General features: G+C 38.0%; 3 protein-coding genes across 4 annotated transcripts; all 3 read left to right on the top strand.

Moving 5' to 3' along the window:
- Positions 1-4,462: 4,462 nt before the first annotated feature.
- Positions 4,463-8,219, top strand: LOC113692325 (strigolactones hydrolase CXE15-like). Its single transcript, XM_072052462.1, has 2 exons — positions 4,463-5,243; positions 7,709-8,219. The coding sequence occupies exons 1-2, from the start codon at positions 4,801-4,803 to the stop codon at positions 7,779-7,781; spliced, it is 516 nt and encodes a 171-aa protein (XP_071908563.1). The 5' UTR covers positions 4,463-4,800; the 3' UTR covers positions 7,782-8,219.
- Positions 8,220-9,336: 1,117 nt separating this feature from the next.
- On the top strand, positions 9,337-12,873 carry LOC140003812 (protein MAIN-LIKE 1-like). 2 transcript variants are annotated; one of them, XM_072052461.1, is made up of 9 exons: positions 9,337-9,495; positions 9,599-9,660; positions 10,286-10,559; positions 10,637-11,284; positions 11,373-11,534; positions 11,611-11,982; positions 12,079-12,186; positions 12,266-12,352; positions 12,426-12,873. In XM_072052461.1, coding segments are annotated over exons 2-8 (1,581 nt in total). In that variant the 5' UTR covers positions 9,337-9,495; positions 9,599-9,658; the 3' UTR covers positions 12,281-12,352; positions 12,426-12,873. The 2 variants fall into 2 exon arrangements, with proteins under 2 accessions (XP_071908562.1, XP_071908561.1); XM_072052460.1 differs by lacking the exon at positions 9,337-9,495 and having other exon boundaries at positions 9,502-9,660.
- Positions 12,874-14,063: 1,190 nt separating this feature from the next.
- LOC113693584 (myosin-binding protein 7) lies at positions 14,064-19,359 on the top strand. The gene is made up of 4 exons (XM_027212125.2): positions 14,064-14,736; positions 14,844-16,521; positions 18,165-18,211; positions 18,900-19,359. Exons 2-4 carry the CDS (start codon positions 15,109-15,111, stop codon positions 19,000-19,002), a joined length of 1,563 nt encoding a protein of 520 aa, XP_027067926.1. The 5' UTR covers positions 14,064-14,736; positions 14,844-15,108; the 3' UTR covers positions 19,003-19,359.
- The last annotated feature ends 90 nt before the right edge of the window (positions 19,360-19,449 follow it).

Below are 19,449 nucleotides of genomic sequence, written 5' to 3'. Positions count from 1 at the left end.
CCTTTAAAATTCCTTTACAGCTCAGCCGGCAAACTCTCCACAGTGTTCTTCATTCGTTCGTTCATATGCATAAACGGCGGTGGAATTTGTATGGCTTATTTTCACGATTGCTGTTGCATCATGCATGTCGAGTTGTCCCCGGGGGCGAGGAGGGAAGAGGGGGGGGGTCGTAATTGCATAGGACTACGGGCTGCCACCGGAGCATAGACTTGCGGTGGCAATCAAAAATGCGTTCTAAAGTGGCTTCAACTTCGGTCCATATATAAATAATGGGATCGAATGATGAGTGGATGGTTGATGATTTTTGACGGGGATTTTTCATGATGGGGACTCATCGAGAGGGAACGTGGCTCGCCGCTGGGCAGTTGGGAGTCCAGTCCTGTCCGGGGCCTCCGGGCTAGCCTGAGCTAGTAGTGCGTGGTAATGTGGTCGGGTGATGACGCCATTCATTGGCGGAAGTGTGACGACGAAATTCGAAGCTGAGGGACCGCCGGAGGGACGTTGCGCATTCTTGACAGGAAGATATGTGTGTGTATGCAAGGGAAAAGAAGAGGAAACAAACTGTAAAGGCCTCGAAATGCTGCGTACCCATGCAAGGACTCGAAAAATGAAATGTTATTTGGTTCTTTTCTTCTGTTACATAGTAATGTCGTCATTCCAACCCTTTTTTTTTTTCCTTTTCTTTTCCTTTTAGGATGACAGTCCAGCCTTGTTCCAAATTTCCAATTTCATTGCTAACCATGTATGTCCAAAGGATGAAAGAGAGAGAGAGAGAGAGAGAGAGAGGGAAAAAGAAAAACGAGAGAAAACAAAAAGGCCTTGTTCTCATTTTGACATGACCTAATTTTAGCTCTCAACTGATTTTCAAAAAATTAGTTTATTGTGTTTTCAACTGATTTTAAAAATTCAATTTAGATTTTTTGAGTCCAAAAAAGTTGAAAATTACAAGGAGGTCCCGATGAGATGCTCTTGGATTCTGATTCGACAAAATTATCCTTCAAATTTCAATATAATTACTATACTAAGTAAAGATTAGATAGATAAATTTTTGTGATCTTTTTTTTTTTTTCAGCAACGATACATTTGTATAACCTACTCTATCATAATGTAGACTAAGAAAATGTTATAACACAATCATTAGATTTTTTTTTACTGTAGGTAAGATGTGACCACTGAACCATTGGCCTGGTGATTTTTTTTATGGTCTTTCAATTTTGTTCCCGTTCTCATGTCACATCAAGATTCACAGCTGCGTCCGATGTTTAACCGTAAACAAGAACACATGACTTATTCCAAAAAAAAAAAAAAAAAAAAATTCGAATCAATTTTACAAGATGAGCCTCTTACAAAACCAAAAATCAGATGAAACCATGCCCCCACATGCGATCCGATCCAGCACAATTCACTGCTTCCTCTCTCTCTTTTATCCGTACCGCATGGATATTCCAATAAGAGATGCTAATGAGTAGCATCAACGTCAACAAAAGGACCGCAATACCCGACGAGAGAACGTTGTCCTTGGACCGCATCAAATGATTTTTCCTCTTACTTTTGAAATCCGGGTCTTTGTTGGTGCCAATTATTGAAATCAAAAGGATCAAAATGGTCCAACCCAACACTACGAATTTGGCGAGGTGAAGAAAATGTGCCCAATGCCAATGGCTGCTTGGTTCTTTTTGCGAAGACGACCGAAAGGGACGGGTAAAAGCATCGGCCGCTCTAAAGCTGCTGAGGAGGTTCAAATCAAATTAGAAGGTTCTCCTTGTACCAACGATGCAATGCATACCCCCCGCTTTTCTTGTGGTTACAGTAGAATTATTGCCGACTTTTTGGGCACATGCCTCGGACTGGTGGAATATCTGGGAATCCACTAGCAGTAGCAGCCACAATTATTTTTTTGTAAGATTAGCTTTTTGATCTTATCTACCGTCTCCTTCAGTCAAGTCAAATGTGCAATCTCCACATGATGTTCGAGGATGCCGATCCAATAATCCATCATTTGTTTTGAGAACCATACAAGTTTTTTTTGGTCATAAAAAAGAACAAAATCAAATCGACCAACTTTTTTTAAAGTTCATGTGCGACAGAGTTCGCGACTGGATTTTGGTTTATATCTAATCTGAGCCCACCCGGACCATACCATTGTGGATCTTCTTCGTTCATTGCGCAATCCTTTTGATTAAATAATCCCCGCAAATTTGTGTTCAATTCAATTCTAAAGAAATTACTGACACTAGAAATTTACAGATATGTACTAAAGATGCAAACGAATCGAGCCGCTCGACAGCAGATCGAGTCAAGTTCGAGCTGGTCGAGTTGAACTCGAGATCAAAATATTAAACTCGTTCCCAAGCTCAAATATATATATATATATATTTTTTTTTTATTTTAATAGTAAAATTACATATATATTCTTAATATTTTATTATTTATTAACAAAAATTATTGTTTTATTTATTTTTTTAAAAAATAAAATAATTATTTTATTTTTTTAGAGCTTGAGTTTGAGTTTCAAAATTGTCAACTCGTCGAACTCGAATTCGAATTCGATAAAATTAAGTCAAGATTCGATTCGATTAGATCAAAATTCGATTCACTCGACTCGTTTGTGACCCTATTATGCATGCATGTTCTAGTGTTAAAAAGATTTGGCAGGGCAAGAGTCGTCCCTTTTACACGGCCACCAATTTGAGTGCAAATCTTTTCTGACGCAGTAAATTTCACTATTATTATGGTTTGAAATTTTCAATTCTGAGCAGGTTGACGAACCTATCCTTGTCAACGGAAGTGGAGAAACACGAACCAAAGGGCATGCGACAAAGAAGAGAAATTATTTAATTCAGCCTTATCATATACTAACACACACACTAAATTGGCTAATGCTTTTCCCTTAGGTTTGTTGTTGAAGTTAGCTTCTTAAATTTTCAACTATATGATTATGACCCCCTCACAAACTGACGTACTTTTTTGATTGGTGAAATGATTTGCACTTTAAAATTTTGCATAATTACTGCTCAAATATTATATTGTTTCTTCGGGAAGAGTTCGTAGATATATATATATATATATATTAGTGTTCTTTTTTGAAAATAGTGTATGTGAAATAAAGGTACTATAGAAACGTGTTAAGAAAATCTTTAAACAAATAGAGCAAGCAAACCCAATTTATATGGACTATGAAATTTTTTTTTTCTTTTGGAGAAAGTTTATACAATTGGTTTATCAAACAGAAGCCCTAGCTATTCCCTTTGATGAGAAATAATTATGTTCCAGTTGACCTACTTGCCTTATTTTCTTCACTCAAGAACTTCAATCTCCTCATCCAGCATACTTTTGGAGAATTGATTTGATCCAAATTCCAACATGGGTCTCTCCTTTCTAGTGCACGTACTGTATTATTCTTGGATATTTCCATAGCATGTGGTGACCAAATGAGGTTGAAGTGAAGATATCGAAGAGTGGTGGATTGAGTCGTATAAACATAAGTGAGAGATCTCGTATTCGAACCCTTTCCCTTGCATTAATAAAAAAAAAAAAGTGAAAATGTTGAAGCTCTGCTCATCCATTGATCACGTCTCACACGAGTTTCTCTCCTTCCACTTAGCGTAATAGGTTTTGGAGGCCGTTGGTGCTTTCCAACGCGGTCCGTGAAGCTTGGCCCGTTTTCAGAAAACCCTTTTGGGCCTTTGAGCCGACAAATAGAATCTCTGGATTCGTGGCCGTGAACTTCAGAGAAAGAGAGAGAGTGGAGGACTACGCAGCTACGCTGGGAGGTTGACGCAAATAGGAAGAGAGTCCATTACATCGATTAAGGCTAACCACATAGGTTTGAGCCACAAATTCACTCCTCCAAAGGAGAAAGAGTTTTTTTTTTTTTTTTTTTTTTCCAAAGAAAAAATGGGCGAGTTGACACTGCTGGAGCATAAATTATTTTAGGGGCAAAAAGACAGAACTCAAAAGTAATCATTTTGTTGTGTTTGGTTTTCTAAGGAAACTATAAATGACAAGCCAAAATAAAAACAATCACCTAACTCTAGACCTCAATTATATATCTCCCTGTGAAATTAAAATTTTAACCAATTTAGTGTACTTGAATTTAGTTTAAATAATTAAGAAATGTTAGTTGATTATCTTGAAGCTTAGCTTATATATACTTTATCGTTTGTCTGTTTTTCAAAAAAAAAAAAAGATAACAACAATTTTCAAACGATAGTTTAGTGAAAAAGGATTGCTTTCAGTAAAGATGACATCAAAGACGCCTCTACTTTAGGTGGCTGTAATTATTCTGTCGACTAATGACCAATTAATACGCGAATTTATGCAGGCTGGAATAAAGCTAATCCACGCCATTGCAACGTACGCTAAGTGAATGCTACTACTAAATTAGTTTAATGCTACTACTAGATTACTACTAAATTAATTTCCTTGAATGCTACTACTACATTAGTTTCATTTCCTCTGAATAAATATACAAAAGAATCTGCTTGGTCATGAGCCTGCATTATTGCACTCATCAGATCAGAAGATGGATTCTTCTTCTTCCTCCACCGCACAACAAGCAATAGAAGATTGTTGTTTCGGAGTTCTCAAACTCTGCAGCGACGGCTCCATTTCTCGGACCTCGCATAAAGAGCATCAAGTCAAAACCCACGATGATGGTTCAGCCATTTGGAAAGATTGTTGTTTTGACTCTAACAACAATCTTCAACAACGCGTATACAAACCCAAAAATCATTACTATTCTTCCTCTAACAAGAATGAGTACCGCAAGAATCTTCCTGTAGTTTACTAGCTACCTTCATGCAGGAGGTTTCTGTTTTACTTCAACAAACGCACACAACACTTGCCTTAGCCTTTGTTCTGGGCTTCAGGCCCTTATTATCCTGCCCCTATTATCGGTTGGCTCCAGAGGACCGGCTTCCGGCAGCCTTAGAAGATGCTGTTACAGCCCTCAAGTTTCTTCAAGCCCAGGCTTTGCGTGAAAGTCGAGAGGTCGCTCATGAGAAGTGGTTGTTTGACATTGGTGGGGTTGACGTGGACAGGGTTTTCATATTCGGTGATTCCTCGGGGGAAAACATTGCTCATCATTTGGCTATTCAGCTTGGATCTGGTTCGCTTGAGTTAAGTCCCATTAGAGTACGTGGTTGCATACTCTTATCGCCATTCTTCGGAGGGATTATCAGGACCAAGTCGGAAGAAGAGAGCCCCAAAGAAGACTTCTGGAGCCAGGAGATCTATGACCAGTAAGTTCTAATTCACATCTTCTGTTGCAATAGCTTCATTTCTCCTCTAATTTATTTATACTTTTTTGTTTTTCAAGGAAAAGAAACCTAGACTTATCCATTATGTCTGCCACTATAAAATCGTTATTGTGCCACGCTAATTGCTTCCCATGAATGGACCCAAAGAAAAGAAAAGCAAAAAAGAACTTGAGTTCGATTCATTTGTATTTGTGGTTTTGTTGAGTTTTTTTTTTTCCGACCAACTCAACTAATTGATTGATAATATCCGGTGCTCAATGGTGAAACCCGAAATTTTGGCCTGACAAAATGAAATGATAGTAATACTTTGTACACGAAAGCAATAAGATCAACAAAATTTGCCGAGTCCGAACCTTTCGTTCTTCGCATATTTGGGGAACGATATCATGTCAAAATTCAATACTTGGAAGGTTAACGGAATATGTAGTAGTAGTGGAGGCCTTTAGACTCGAGTACGAATTTATCTAAGTTGCGGTCAGCTAGCATAATTGAGGCATCTTTGGTACCTAATCGACTTGACTCATTGTCTATGGATTATCTTTCCATCTTCTACAGTACAGATTTAACGTGTCATACGTAGGGTTGTAATCGAACCGAACTGCTCGCGAGCAGCTCGGTCAAAAGCTTGACTCGAACTCGATCAAACCGAGTTCGAGTCGAGCTCGAGCAGCTCGATAAGGCTATCGAGTCGAGCTCGAGCATCCAGAAGAGATGCTCGGAGGCTCGACGAGTCTTATCGAGCATATTAATTTTAATTATTTAATATATTAATATTAAAATTATATATATTATTTAATATATAAAATTACCATTATGCCCAAAAAAAATTGTCGAATTTACGAAATGTTTCAAATTATATAAAAATTTTAAAATGGCAATAATGACTTTTCACTCAAAAAATATCAAGAAAATGAAATTTAATAACTCGAGCTCGATAGAGCTCGATAAGGCTCGAATGCTCGAATGGACTCGAGCCCATGCGAGTGGAGCTCGAGTACTGAGAGCAAGTTTCGAACTCAAGCTCGAGCTGCAATAATACTACTCGCTCGAGCTCGAACTCGAGCTTGAACACCCCTATCTCTATGTCGAGTCGAGCCCGAGTATCGCCCGTGCTCGAGCACCCCTATCTCTATGTCGAGTCGAGCTCGAGTATGGCGATACTCGGGCTCGATTCGACTCGATTACAACCCTAGTCATACGTCTTTATTTATTAATAAGGATTAGAATTAGTCAAATTTTAAATGATCATATCCTTTTTTTGTAAATGAAGATACGTGTCCTGCATCTAGACGTGGATTATGAAAAATGCAAAGAAAATCTATTGAAAAAAAGTCAAATCCTCATATTGGGGCTCACATGTTTTGAAGTTCCGTCTCACTCTATTTAAGGATAAAACAGTCATCTAAAAAAAAAAGTTTAACAACATACTGCAATTTATTTACACCTTATCTATAATTTATGTATACCCTATTTCAACTTGTTTATATTCAAGGATAAACTTGTTTGAAATGAAGTTTGTAAGATCCAATCCACCTTTAAAAGGATCCAATAAAAGTTATGAGATGTCAAAGTAAAGAAAAAGTGGTTGATATAACACAAAATGCTAATTTTGTGTTATATTAGCATTTTGTGTATAATATATTAGCATTTTGTGTATAATTTGCTATAATGTATTTCATGCTTCACCGTTGAGTGTTTAAAAAAAAAAACATATTAGCAAACGTATAAATAACTTCTATCAAATGTACTGCCCCAAATCCTTTACCTAACATATATAATTAGTACTCATGGACAGAGATCAGTAGTAGCTTAGAAGATAACATTTTATAAGACAAATATTATATATACGTACATGAAACGGTTGACTTTCAATATCAAATACTTCTCTATCGACGTTATTCTCAAGTTTTTAGTTTGTTGACTAACATTCATTGTAGGAAAATTTCCATTAAAGTTGCATACTGATGCAAATGAAAGCCAATCAGTTAATTAGAACAAAAAAGAGAACTAGTATTCCAACTAATAAGAGAGATTTTTATCGTGTAAGGGCACGGAAAAAATTAATATATTCCTTGAGACATTATCAGTGGATTTTCAATATGCGATTAGCCAAGCTCTTGGTTCGTACATGCACAAGAACATCATCATGCGATTATCAAATCTTGTTCTTTTGTTGTTTATGATTCTTCTTCTTCTTCTTCTTCTTTTTTTTTTTTTTGGTGAGCTAGAAAACAACAAAGGGCACTTCATTCAGTCCTTAGTTCGTCATGAGCGATATATTAACTTCTTTTTCCATCTAGTTTTTCATTTTTTGAGTCGGCATTTTTGCCTGGCTGGAACTGGAAAGGGATGTAACGTGCTCTCATCCTGAAATGTATCCCACAAGAATATATATGTGCATGGTTGTATGAATATATAAATAGTAAAATCAGTTTGAGGGGTTGCAGGTTTTGGAGGCTGGCAATGCCGAATGGAGCTGATAGAGACCACCCGTTGGTGAACCCATTTGGACCTAATTAAGGGCCCGAGCCTAGAAGGTTTGAGCTTGGATCCTTCTTGGTGCTCGTTGGTGGGGATGAAATCTTAAAAGAAGAGGATGAAAAGTTCAAATAATAACGTTAAGTATGTCGAGTTTAAGGGAAAACAGCATGGCTTCTTCACATCTTATCCTTACTTCGGAGAGTCCCAGAATGTGGTTCAGATTGTCAAGAATTTCATGTCTGAAAGCTCCAATTAACTAATTTAGACATGTACAAATAGTCCACAAACTTCTCCTGCCCTTTGCGAGAAAATGTTATGTTTGAAGTAAGTTCCGCTGATTTTGCACTATTTGCCTGCATTGGACATTTGCAAAGATGTTGAAGACTGGGAATGAGGAGATAATAAATCATATATGTAAATTACAACTAATTGATGGATTAAAAATCCAAATTTTTTGAGCCGCATTTGGATGGTAAAGAATGGATAAATCTTGTTCAATGTTGGTTTAACTAGTTAATTTAAGACATTCAAGTGTTTCAAAGAGTTTGTGAATTTGAGTGGCATTTTCTTTGCTACACCTTAGTTATGTGCTTCCATAAACTTGTCTTTCTACTTGCTGTGAAAAGGGTAACCATGATGTTGGTTTCTACTTTCAAGTTGAAGCAAGAAAGCGTACAATACACTAAATTTCCCTTTCGACGTACTTATTATACACGAAATCTCCTTATTATTTAAAAATATTCAGATAAACCACCTATATTTTGGACTTCTTTGAAAAAATGGACGGAAATCATCCAATTTGACGGAAGGTGAGTTACACAAGCTTCACAAGCGAGCGAGTGTGGTAGCAATATATCAAAGACAATTTGCTATTTTATATTTTTATGCTTTTTTCTTTTTTTTCCTCCTTCTTTTTTCTTCTTCTTTTTGTTTTTCATTTTTTCTCCTTTCCCTTCTGGTGCAACTACAAGCAGAAACCCAAATCCCCATGACCTTTGATAAAGCCTCTCAAATCTGCCCAAGCCATTCACCCTCTCAAAGGCATTAGTGTTCGCAGCGCGTAGGAAGGAAGGTTGGAAAAGACGAAATCTTTCTAAAATTTCAATTTAGCTCCTTAATTTACTTTTTGTTCTCCAATAAATTGAGAAATTTAGTAAAATAACAACTAAATCCTAAATTAACTATTGGTACATTTTGAAAACGGGGTTAGTATTGAAATTTTACGTCTTTCCATTCATTTTCCAAAAAAGTTCAAAGCATAAGAAATTTAAATGAGTATTTTTAAATAATGAGAAAGTTTCGACTAAAATGGCAAAGCACATGGGGTTTAATGTATTTTACTCAGAAAAATTCAGATATGTTGGTTTGGATTTTGAACCGTTCAGATCTTCTTTTTTTTTTTTTTTCTTGAGTTGGATCCGTTCAGATAAAAAACATTTCTACCATTGCCTATGCATTTGGTTAGTCTTACCATTGCCCATCCATTTGTAGAATAGAAAACTCTTAACAAGGAAATGTGGGCCATGACGTGATGGAGGCTGTGGCCCAACTGATACCGACTGCAAACTACAAAATGGGTAACGAAAGAGGATTGTCTATCCCGCGTCCCTTCTTTGGGGGTAACGGTTGGCTAGTTAAGCCTTCAGATTTATTTTAAGAGTTGCCAACTGTTTAGATTAAATTCGAGATTAAATTTAATTAATTAATTTCTTACTTCAGTAAGAAAAGGAAAAAGGGTAACGAAAGTGGACCGGTAAGTTGGGTTTCTTTGGGCCTATCTTGTTCGTAGACATTTCGGTTCTCCCTCCATTTTTTCCGATTCTCACTGGATTTCTGGTTCATCTCTACTTGCGCAGTCAGACCGGCGGTGGTGGAAGTGACACCAGCAGCTGAAGCTGCCTACATGTCCCCATCATATGTAATTCTCTTTCTTCTTCTTCTTCTTCTCTCTCTCTCTCTCTCACACACACACACACACTATCCACGCACAATACCTACACAAAGACAAAATCATTACAGTTTAGGAGTATTTTGGCGAATAAATATTTTATTTAGGGTAATTATGTATAGGAATTAGGTCTACGGTCACTCCAAGCAGAGCTGTATGTTTTTTTGGATTTTTTTTTCACGAACTGATACTAGTAATAATATTGATTGTGCAACGTCCTTTGCATTCGTCCTTTATTACTTGTATTAAGATGCTCTAGAAGTACATTCTGCGATTACTCATTAAACTTTTCCTTGCTCTTGCATCTGGAAATTCTGCAATTTTCCTTTTCCTTTTTGTTTTGGGGTAATTAAATTTGAACCCGAGCATGCTCAAATCCACATCCTTTGGATAAACTGTCCTTCACAAATAATTATGGATGTTTGAGCTGTGATGTTTGAGTATATATCTGTTATGTTTTATTTCCCTTTGATTGGAAGATACAAAACTGAGCTTTGTTTTGTCTTATTACTGGATGACTGTAAAATCAATGTGCCTTGACACGTTTTTGTTACCAAATTAAATTTTGTTCTTTGTGCCTTGAAACTTTTGTAAGGATTATGTCAACTAGCATTGTCTCTGAGAACAAAAGAAGTAGAGGACGAAGAGGCCGTCAAGGAAATAGGAAACGGCCCTGTGGAGATGAGTCTACATCTGGCCAGGATCTTGGTTCAGAAAAAGCTAATGGCGAAGTTTCAGGACTGAAGAAGAGAAAGCCCTCAAAGAAGGTTACCGAAGATGTTATACCACCTGAGCAGAGAGGCATCCCTGATACACCACTGCTTCATAATTTGGGAAAGCACCCTTCAATATATGCAAGGCTTGGACGGGTGAAAAGATAGCCTTTTAAGCAGAATTTTAGCATTTTAACTTTGTGTTCACATACTTATAGTTTGCCTTATTACAGGGTACTTTAACCCAAAATCTTAATTTTCGGGGCGCTTGGCCTACTGCACTGGGATTGTATCGTCAGGCACATGACCAGTACAAGGAACTTTTTGTTGCAGCTGGATTTGGAGATTTTCTAAAGATTGATCCTGTGCACATACCACAAGCATATCTTGTGGCCTTAATGGAGAGGTGGTTTAGTGAGACGAATACAATTCACCTACCCTGCTGTGAAATAGGTCCAACGCCTGTTGACTGGGCGATGGTTACTGGCTTGCAATTTAAAGGTGAATCTATTAGGTTTAATCATCAATTTGAGATGATTAAAGCTCTGGAACTTCTTGGAGTTGAGAGTGCAGCTGTCACAGAGGGAAAGATTCGTCTTAGTAGCATCACACCTACCATGGAGGAGGTAAAGATGGCCCCTGCAAATAATGAAGCAAAGTCAGTGATGTTCCGCCGCCTGTTCCTTTATGTTGTTGCTAGTTGTTTCTTTAACAACAATCGATCTGTCATTAATCATCAGCTTGTCAAATATCTGGAGCATATTGATGAGGTTGGAAACTACAACTGGGCTGCAATCACGTTTGCCGCATTTCTTGCTGGGATGAGGAGAAAGGTCACTGGAGAGACAGGAGCCTTTACGGGCTTCTGGCCTTTTCTCCTGGTAATCTTCAAAAGTTTATTTGCTTGATGCTGTTATTATTCTCCATTTCTTTTTGGACCTATGTTTTTAATCTTAATTTTTCATATAGTTCTGGGCTTTTGAGTACTTGGATATCTTTCGCCCAAATATTGTTGAGGCTGATGTGTTTCCAAGAGCCATTCGCTGGAGTTGTCCTAATATTCTGTCCTCTGCTGACTTCTCTGACCTCTTTGCTGCCCGTTGCCAGTTGGACTACATTGAAGAGGCTCAGGTTGGTTTTTCTTGTGCTCTGAGTCAGCTTATTTCCTTTTAGTTTCCTGCTCATTTTCTTGTGTCTTCAATGTCAGGTTACCTGGCAACCTTATTTAGCAAGTTCAGAATTTGGTTCAACTGACATGGTACAGGCAGTGTCTCTTGCCCAGAAGCGGGCCCCTTTTGAGAGCATCGACACCTGGGAATACTATCTTGGAGAGAGGTGTAGGCGGCAATTAGGTTTTCCCTGTCGAGTGCCTTTCCCACCTCCAGACAGGATGCATGGTACCCATGATCTAACACCAGAGGATGAGGTAGGTGTAGGGAGACCAGCTGATAATCTTGTGATGGATGAAAATGTAGACTACTCCTCATGGTTCGCTGTTCACTCAGTTGGAAAGATTGTTGATCTGAGTCGGTTTCTGGGTGGTGTTGAAACTGGGGCCAAAGTATTATCCCACTGGGTGGTGAGCCTTTTCTGTTGGGTTGTATTCTCTTTTCTTTTGGGGCCAAGGTCTTTCCTTTTCTGGGTGCCTCTTTATAGTACTGTATTCTCTTTATAGGCTGCCCACCATCCAGATATACTGCTTGTTCAGCGTTCTGACTATGAGTCAATGGCTGAGGCCTATGATGCTGCTGTTGCTGAGTGTCAAATGCTTAGAGCAAAGCTGGTAATGTCTGATCGTACATAGGGTTATAGAGTTGACCTTAGCGTACATATAATTGTGCTCAATTATGTGAATTTTTCAGGCTCAGGCTGAATGAGATTCCTAGGCAAGATGTTCTACTGCAGATTGTTGGATTGAACTGAGAAGGAAAGCCCCAACGTGGGATGAGGTAATCTCACGGCTTTATGTATGATGCTTCATTCTGCATCATTCTTCTTTATGGGCTTATTGGTTTCCTGCAGGCTGATAGTAAAAAATTCGTGCTGCTTGAACATGGAGCAGATGCCTGGGGGTTTGATGGGCTACAGCCTTTCTAGACTCTTTAGAAATTCTACTGGAGTATAAGCACTTGAAAGTGATTCTCGAGTAAATGGTGTCATCCATCAAAGGTGGCCCTTTGGAAATTGTTTGGCTCATGCTCTCAGAACTTCGACAGATGTTGAAAATGACTCTAATTGTGAGTTAATTGCCTGGCAAAAAGGCAGCTATGAAAGTTGAATAATGAATGATCCAAGACCATGAGACTGAATCCCTACAGTTCAGCGACGGTTGAGGGAGCCAATTGTAATATCCGGCCAACCTCCAGCAGAAAAGTAACGCAGTACTCTAGTTAGTTACGTTTTTTGTGCTATCCAATTCATTTTTCCTTAATTAAAAGTCTAACCTAAAAAGCACCATTCTTTTTTGAAAGCTGCGAGTAGGGTCCTCGTCCCTCCAATCCACATGTTCTTTGAAACTTTTTGTTAGCAATTACAACTAGTGATTGGGCCATAGAAGTGGAAGTGCTACTTCACTAATGAATGATTATCTTAATTAAGCACACCGGAATCGAGGACCACTTCTCTGTTTTCTAGTTCTTGCTTTTGCAATTGCTTCTTTTATCAACAAACGTGCAAGCATTGGTCAAGAAAAAGAAGTGGTTATGACATGGCACGGTTCACCCTGGCTTAGAGGCTTTTTATTATCCGGTCGGATAAATGCAAGAATGGTTATATCCTACTTTTTGGCATGAAATGTCAATAAAAAGCGTTCATCTTCATTATATATATATATATATATATATCTATATCTAAAATCCAAAAAACCTTTTAACAAAATGGCCTAAATGATATTATTATTTTGGAATAGGTCTAATGTTAGTGTGCATCTGTATTTAAGAGGAACGTTTGTTTTTGGGTACTTCGTACTTTTATTATTCAGTCAAAAAAAGGTAATAGTTGAATACTTACAAATTTGAGTAGTCCATAATTTGAAGAAGAAAAGTCAAGAGAACGTGGCTCTCGCTAACATCTTTATTATGGCTTGTAATGTAAAGAAACAAAAGAGATTTGGTTAGTCAGCATCATACCTGATGGTACTCCATTTGTTAGCAAGTGGTTGAATCTAGGAAAACAGAGAGAGTACTTTTGGATTGTACTCAAGAGTGTTTTGGCCGGAGTCTACATGCTGACATACAACAAGATCCAGTTGAACTCCAAAGCAAGAAAGAAGACACGGCAGATTCTTCCTTTAACAAATTATCCGGTTTGAATTGTTATTTTTAGAAATTTTTATTAAAACAAATGTGCAGTAACAATTTGATATGCGTGCAACAAAAAAGTAATTAAAAAATATTTTCACAAAAATTTTTCTGTGAAAAATCACGATCCAACTAAGATATTTATATTTACTTCGATCGTCCGGTCAAACTTCCAAATTTTGAATTTTCTTGTGCTTAACTATGTATTGAATCTTGATTACCTTACAAATCCAAATTGAAGTTGTTCTTTTTTCTTCGTGTGGTGGTGGTGGTGGTGGTGGAACGGGGGTGTTGGTATGGCGTGTAATACCAATGTCCAAGGCTAACAAATTGCAATCATGGTCACACGATGAAACAAAACCCCCAACGCTCACTGCAAAAATATGGCGGGAATTAGGAATGAATAATGATCACGGACAAAATTCTGCGCAAAATTAGCCACAGCTATTTCTGTTGTAGAATCCGTCAAATATTCTTCCTCCCTCCCAAAATTAACAGCCCCCCAATGCTCTCATTTCCCTATTTACCCCTCATTTAACCGAACTCTCACCTCTTTTACTTTTCTCTCCCTGCACCAAACAAGTTCTCCCTCACAAAAACATTCCAACAATAATCATTTCTTTCTCCACGACACACGAAGCGTATCCGAAGGAAAAAAATGAAAAAATTTGAATAACAAACCCCCAAAAAAAAAAAAAAAAACTAGGGTTTCAAATTCTCTCTCTCTCCAGGCTACACTACTTCTTCTTTTTTTTTTTTTTAATTTTATTTTTTTGTTCCACTCTCCCTCTCAATTTGTTTTTGTTTCCTCCGTCGCTTCCCCAAATTTCCAACCACCACCGGGAAATTTTTTCTTTTCCGACCTTTCATATTTTCCCTGGTCTTCGGGGATCTCACCCCCCCCCCTCCCTCCCAAAAAAAAAAACGATCCTCAATTTTCCCTGGAAAACGAACTGAAACATATAACACTATACAGAAAATTCGTTTTCCCGCGAAATTTTTAGCCCCGGCTCTCAGCTTCCAACTTTTACCAGGTAACCCTCCCTATTCCCTGTTGTCTTTCTCTCCCTCATTAAACGTTTATAATCGTGTAAACTAGGGCTTGTTAATATAATTCATGGATTTTGTTTAAATTCTGCAGGATATCATTGTCCTTTTTTTGGTTGATTTGATATGAAACAATAATAAGTTCGCGAATTGAATGCGGGATTGCCGACGGGGGAGATTTACATATGATTTTCCAGAGGGAGGGTGCGGAAATTCTGCTGTGTGAAGAATACATATATATTTTTCCATTTACGTATATGAACAGCTTTGATAGCTATATACATTACAAACGTCTCATTGGGAAACTTTGAATTTGAAACTGGAGGACTGAGATATTGAGATTGAATGTTCGGCGAGCTATGGATACGAAGCCGTCCACAAGTTTGGTAAATTGTTGTGATTGTGGGTGTAGTTGTTCGCCGATCATGAACAGGTCATTCTCTGGGACCATGCTACGTTCCGTCAAGCGGAAATTTGATGAATATGACGAAGGGGGTAACAAATTTGTGATTCCAGGGTTTATTATACCTCAAAATGCTCGTATTGAGATGGAAAATGAATGTGCTGCGCTGCGTGAGATGGTTGCCAGCCAACAGCAGAACATTCAGGACCTTTCAGTGGAGTTGGAGGAGGAGAGGAATGCGGCTTCATCTGCTGCCAATGAAGCTATGTCGATGATCTTGAGGCTGCAGAGGGAGAAGGCGGAGATTCAGATGGAGGCTCGCCAATTCAAGAGGTTTGCAGAGGAGAAAATGGCACATGACCAGCACGAGATCTTGGCAATGGAGGATTTGCTTTACAAGAGAGAGCAGGCTATTCAATCACTCACCTGTGAGGTGCAAATGTATAAACACAGAATGATGAGTTATGGGCTCACAGAAGCTGAGGCTGAGGGAGACAAATTGGGGAATGGCTCCATGACCCGAAGTAACAGCATCATTGAGAACCTTGATGGACAGTTTGAGATTCCCACATATGATTACCCCCCTCTTAAATGCAATTTGAATGAAAATCAGGCTTATTTTGAACCCGATAATGAATCTGTGGATGTTGAGAAATATGCATTTGGAGAAACTCCACGTTCTCGGGATCAGTTGAAGGATTTGGAGCATCGCATCAATCAATTGGAGAGAAGTCCGAGGAATAATCAGCCTGAAGGGGAATTTTTCGGTACGAAAAATGTGCTTGAAAAGGTCATAGTTGGTCATTCTCCAAGGCGGCCTAAACACTTGAGGAAGTTCTCAACTGATAGTTATAATTCATTCTCTGCAAATGTTAGAGAAGTGGGTCCAGATTTTTCCATGGATTCTCCACGGTTTGGTGGGAGCTTTAGGAAGCCAGAATATCTGCATCCAGAGGAACTTTCTAATTTGAGGAAGGTTGATAATGCCTCAGATATCGGAGATGACATGAGCGATAGAGTTTACACAATTGATTCTGTTCATCCTGGGGCACCCCAATGTAATGGTGTCAAAGAACCCAAGGCTTCTGCTGCAATTGGTGATGATTATATGGAAACTCCTAGGGGATCGTTGGCGAATACCAATATGGTTGACCCCGACATACAGAAGCTCTATATGAGACTTCAAGCACTTGAGGCTGATAGAGAATCGATGAGGCAGGCAATAATCTCTATGAGGACAGATAAAGCTCAGTTGGTACTTTTGAAGGAGATAGCGCAGAATCTGTGCAAAGAAATGCCACCAGTGCGAAGGCCACCTGTCAAGAAGCCATCTTTGATCGGGAGCTTTTCCTTCATCTCAGTATTCAAGGTAGAGTATAATGCTTCCATTGATGAGCTTTTTGTTATTTTTTCTAGTTGAGTTATTTGGTCGTTAGTATGTGTTGCATATTTGTTCTGTCCAACATAGGTCCTTTTTCTTCATTATTTAGTCTTCTTCATGTGGTCTTTTCTTTTTCCCTTTGCAGTCTTTTTCCAGTGATTCTTGATTAGATGAAAGCAATACTCTTTATCATGTCAAATACTTCAATACCTTTTGAACTCCTTTTCTTGACGGCTAACTTCCTGTCATCTTGCCAACACTGGGGATATCTTATTGAGGAAAACATTGATATTAGCTTGAATATTTAGGGCTCATTTGGTTCACAGTCTGATCAGGTGATATCATTCTTCTTGGAATTAGGAGCTAGGGGATTAGTAGTTTTCGGAGTTGTGAATAGTTTCTCAAACAGTTGTTGAAACATCTTTGGATATCCTAACCGGAGCTGTCTTAACATGGTTTTAGTAAAGCTATATGTAACTTAGGAATAAAGGAGTCATTATATTCATCTCCGGTAGATACTTCTTATTCCAAGAATATGAAGTAAAAGGTAGTATTACAATTACTAATAATTCAATCATCCAAACTAGACCATAAGATTTTTTTTTTTCTTTTCAGGTGGCTAAACTAACCCATAAGATTGTGAAAGGCAACTGCCAATTTTTTCTTTATTCTATGTGCTGTCAAGGTTGCAGCAGGGCTCCTAAATAGTTTGCTATGAATACAGAAGTTTTCTCTCGACTCCTGCATAATTTCTTTTATTATTCTGTTTTTTCAGAAGAAGTCTTATTCAGTTCTCCTATCAGTGTCTCTTCAATTCTTCAGATATGATTGATAGAGAGAAAACTTTGATGGTAGCGGATACATTAGTATTGCTTTATTCTTTTTGCTTTTTGGGGCTTAAATAGTTAATTATTTTGTTGGGCTGAAACTTCTACTGCCAGTCGCTTTGAATTGAAATTTTACAGGTTGAGTGCCCAAGATCCAGAATTTAGTTTCTTGTTTCTTTCTTACCTTGTTTATATTTGTATATTTCATGTGTCATCACCTGTGAGACTTAAAGCTGTCTTTCCTGAAAAGTAGCATATGTTCAGGCAGTGTAAAGGTATGAGTTACAGATGTAACCATTTGATTAGAGATTTATTTCCTAAGTTATTGGGTTCAAATTAGTGCTAAGAAAGTATCTAGACAAAGTGGCAATGGACATCCATAATTTGGAGTTTTGTGGAAACTTTCTTCTTGAATTGTATTCTTGGTATTCATTTAATCTTTAGTTATTAATGTAAATCATGACCAATAGCTCATTATTTGCCATATCTTTTCTGCTCTCACTTCACAACCTAGGCATTGGCTTGCACATTTCAGTTGTGATTCTCTATTTGAGCTTTTGAACTTTGTCCAAGCTTTTTCAAAATCACTACTGTATATTGCTTGGGATTTTTAAGGTTTGTAGAATTTCTTGGGGAACTCATGATGAAATTGACTGACATTTGAATAGATGTGCGCACAGGATAATTCTATAAAACCAAGGCCTGTTTAGTATATAATCAAAGTAATGTCTGTCACGTTGTGTTATCAACAATTGCTGATTATCAACAATTGCTGACCAACTGTTACTTGTTGTTCATGTCCAGTGGATTGTCTCCTTCATTTTCTGGAAAAGGAAAGCACGCCGATGCAAGTGAGTATATTGTTTAGGAAGATGTTAATGACTTCTTATAACCTAGAGTTTTGTTCTCATCTTTTATGACTATTTCTTCTGCGTAGTTGTATTGCTAAAGTTACCATATTTGTGCTTATGCTAACAAAAATTTCCTTAAATGTGGCTAACCATGCTAATGACAAGTATCTGACTTGCTCTTAGGATCTGATGGTTACAGTTTGTCAATTACTCAGATGTGTGGTTACATACATTTAACAGACAAAAGGTGTTGACATTTCATACCTTTTAGCATCTGCTTCCCACAAGCCTTTAGTGCAGTTTTATACGAGCAATCTGTGTAACATGAATTTGCTGACACCAATTTAATGACCCTTGTTAAAAAGCTCATCTTCTATCTGATGGCTAAAAAGACAATTCTTGCTTGATGAATATTTCTGTACAAGCACAAATGAAACTACATTCCAAAGACAATGTATATGACCATTTAGAACGTTGTTGACAGGCAGAACTCATTGTTTTAACCGGTGCTTCTTCCTGTTTTATGTAATTAGTACAAAGGGGTAATTGTTGACTGACAGATGTTTTAATGGGAGATAGTGATGGATGGTTAGAGCTTAACCCACTTCCGAGTCTTTGAAGTGCACTTTGAATGCAACTTTCTCTTTTCTTGGTAATTTTGTCTAATTCTTCTACGTTTTGTTTCCAGGTACATGTTTGGATTGTCGGCCAATGATGCGGGGTTGTTAATGCTCTTAGATAAGGCACCTCCTGTAGGACGGTGGAGATGTCTTTCAAGCACACAAGTATAGCGGTTAATCCGTCCATCTTCTGAGCCTTTGCTCATCAATTTGAACATAGAGTGGAATTTCATTACAGTTGCTCCTTTCAGATTTTCACTTTCCCTGTTCTGGATTCGTGATACTGTAAAATTCGGCTTGAGTTGTTTGTGCAGTTTTTTTTCGCCTATCCACTTGATATCTTGGAATTCAACAATTTTTGTTGGTTAACTCAGCAAAAATTTCATTACGGTCTGGCCTTGTGGGCATGTTGTTGTTCATTGGTTTGAAGTGTAGCTCGAATTATTTGTCCAGTAGGTTTGCTTCTGTACAGTATGGATTGTGTAAGATTTGTCAATCAACGACGATTGCCTACTTTTTTCTTGAAAATACTCCATGTAGTTTTCATTTTAACTTGATGGAGGCGGGTCACTGACCTTGTCAGCCTGGTATTAGCTTCCTCCCCGCTCCCTCTCCTTT

This window comes from Coffea arabica, chromosome 6c (assembly GCF_036785885.1).
Source record: "Coffea arabica cultivar ET-39 chromosome 6c, Coffea Arabica ET-39 HiFi, whole genome shotgun sequence".
In the NCBI taxonomy this organism is placed as follows: Eukaryota; Viridiplantae; Streptophyta; class Magnoliopsida; order Gentianales; family Rubiaceae; genus Coffea; species Coffea arabica.
The sequence above is the reverse complement of the archived record's forward strand: the minus strand, read 5'-3'. Positions and strand labels throughout refer to the sequence as shown.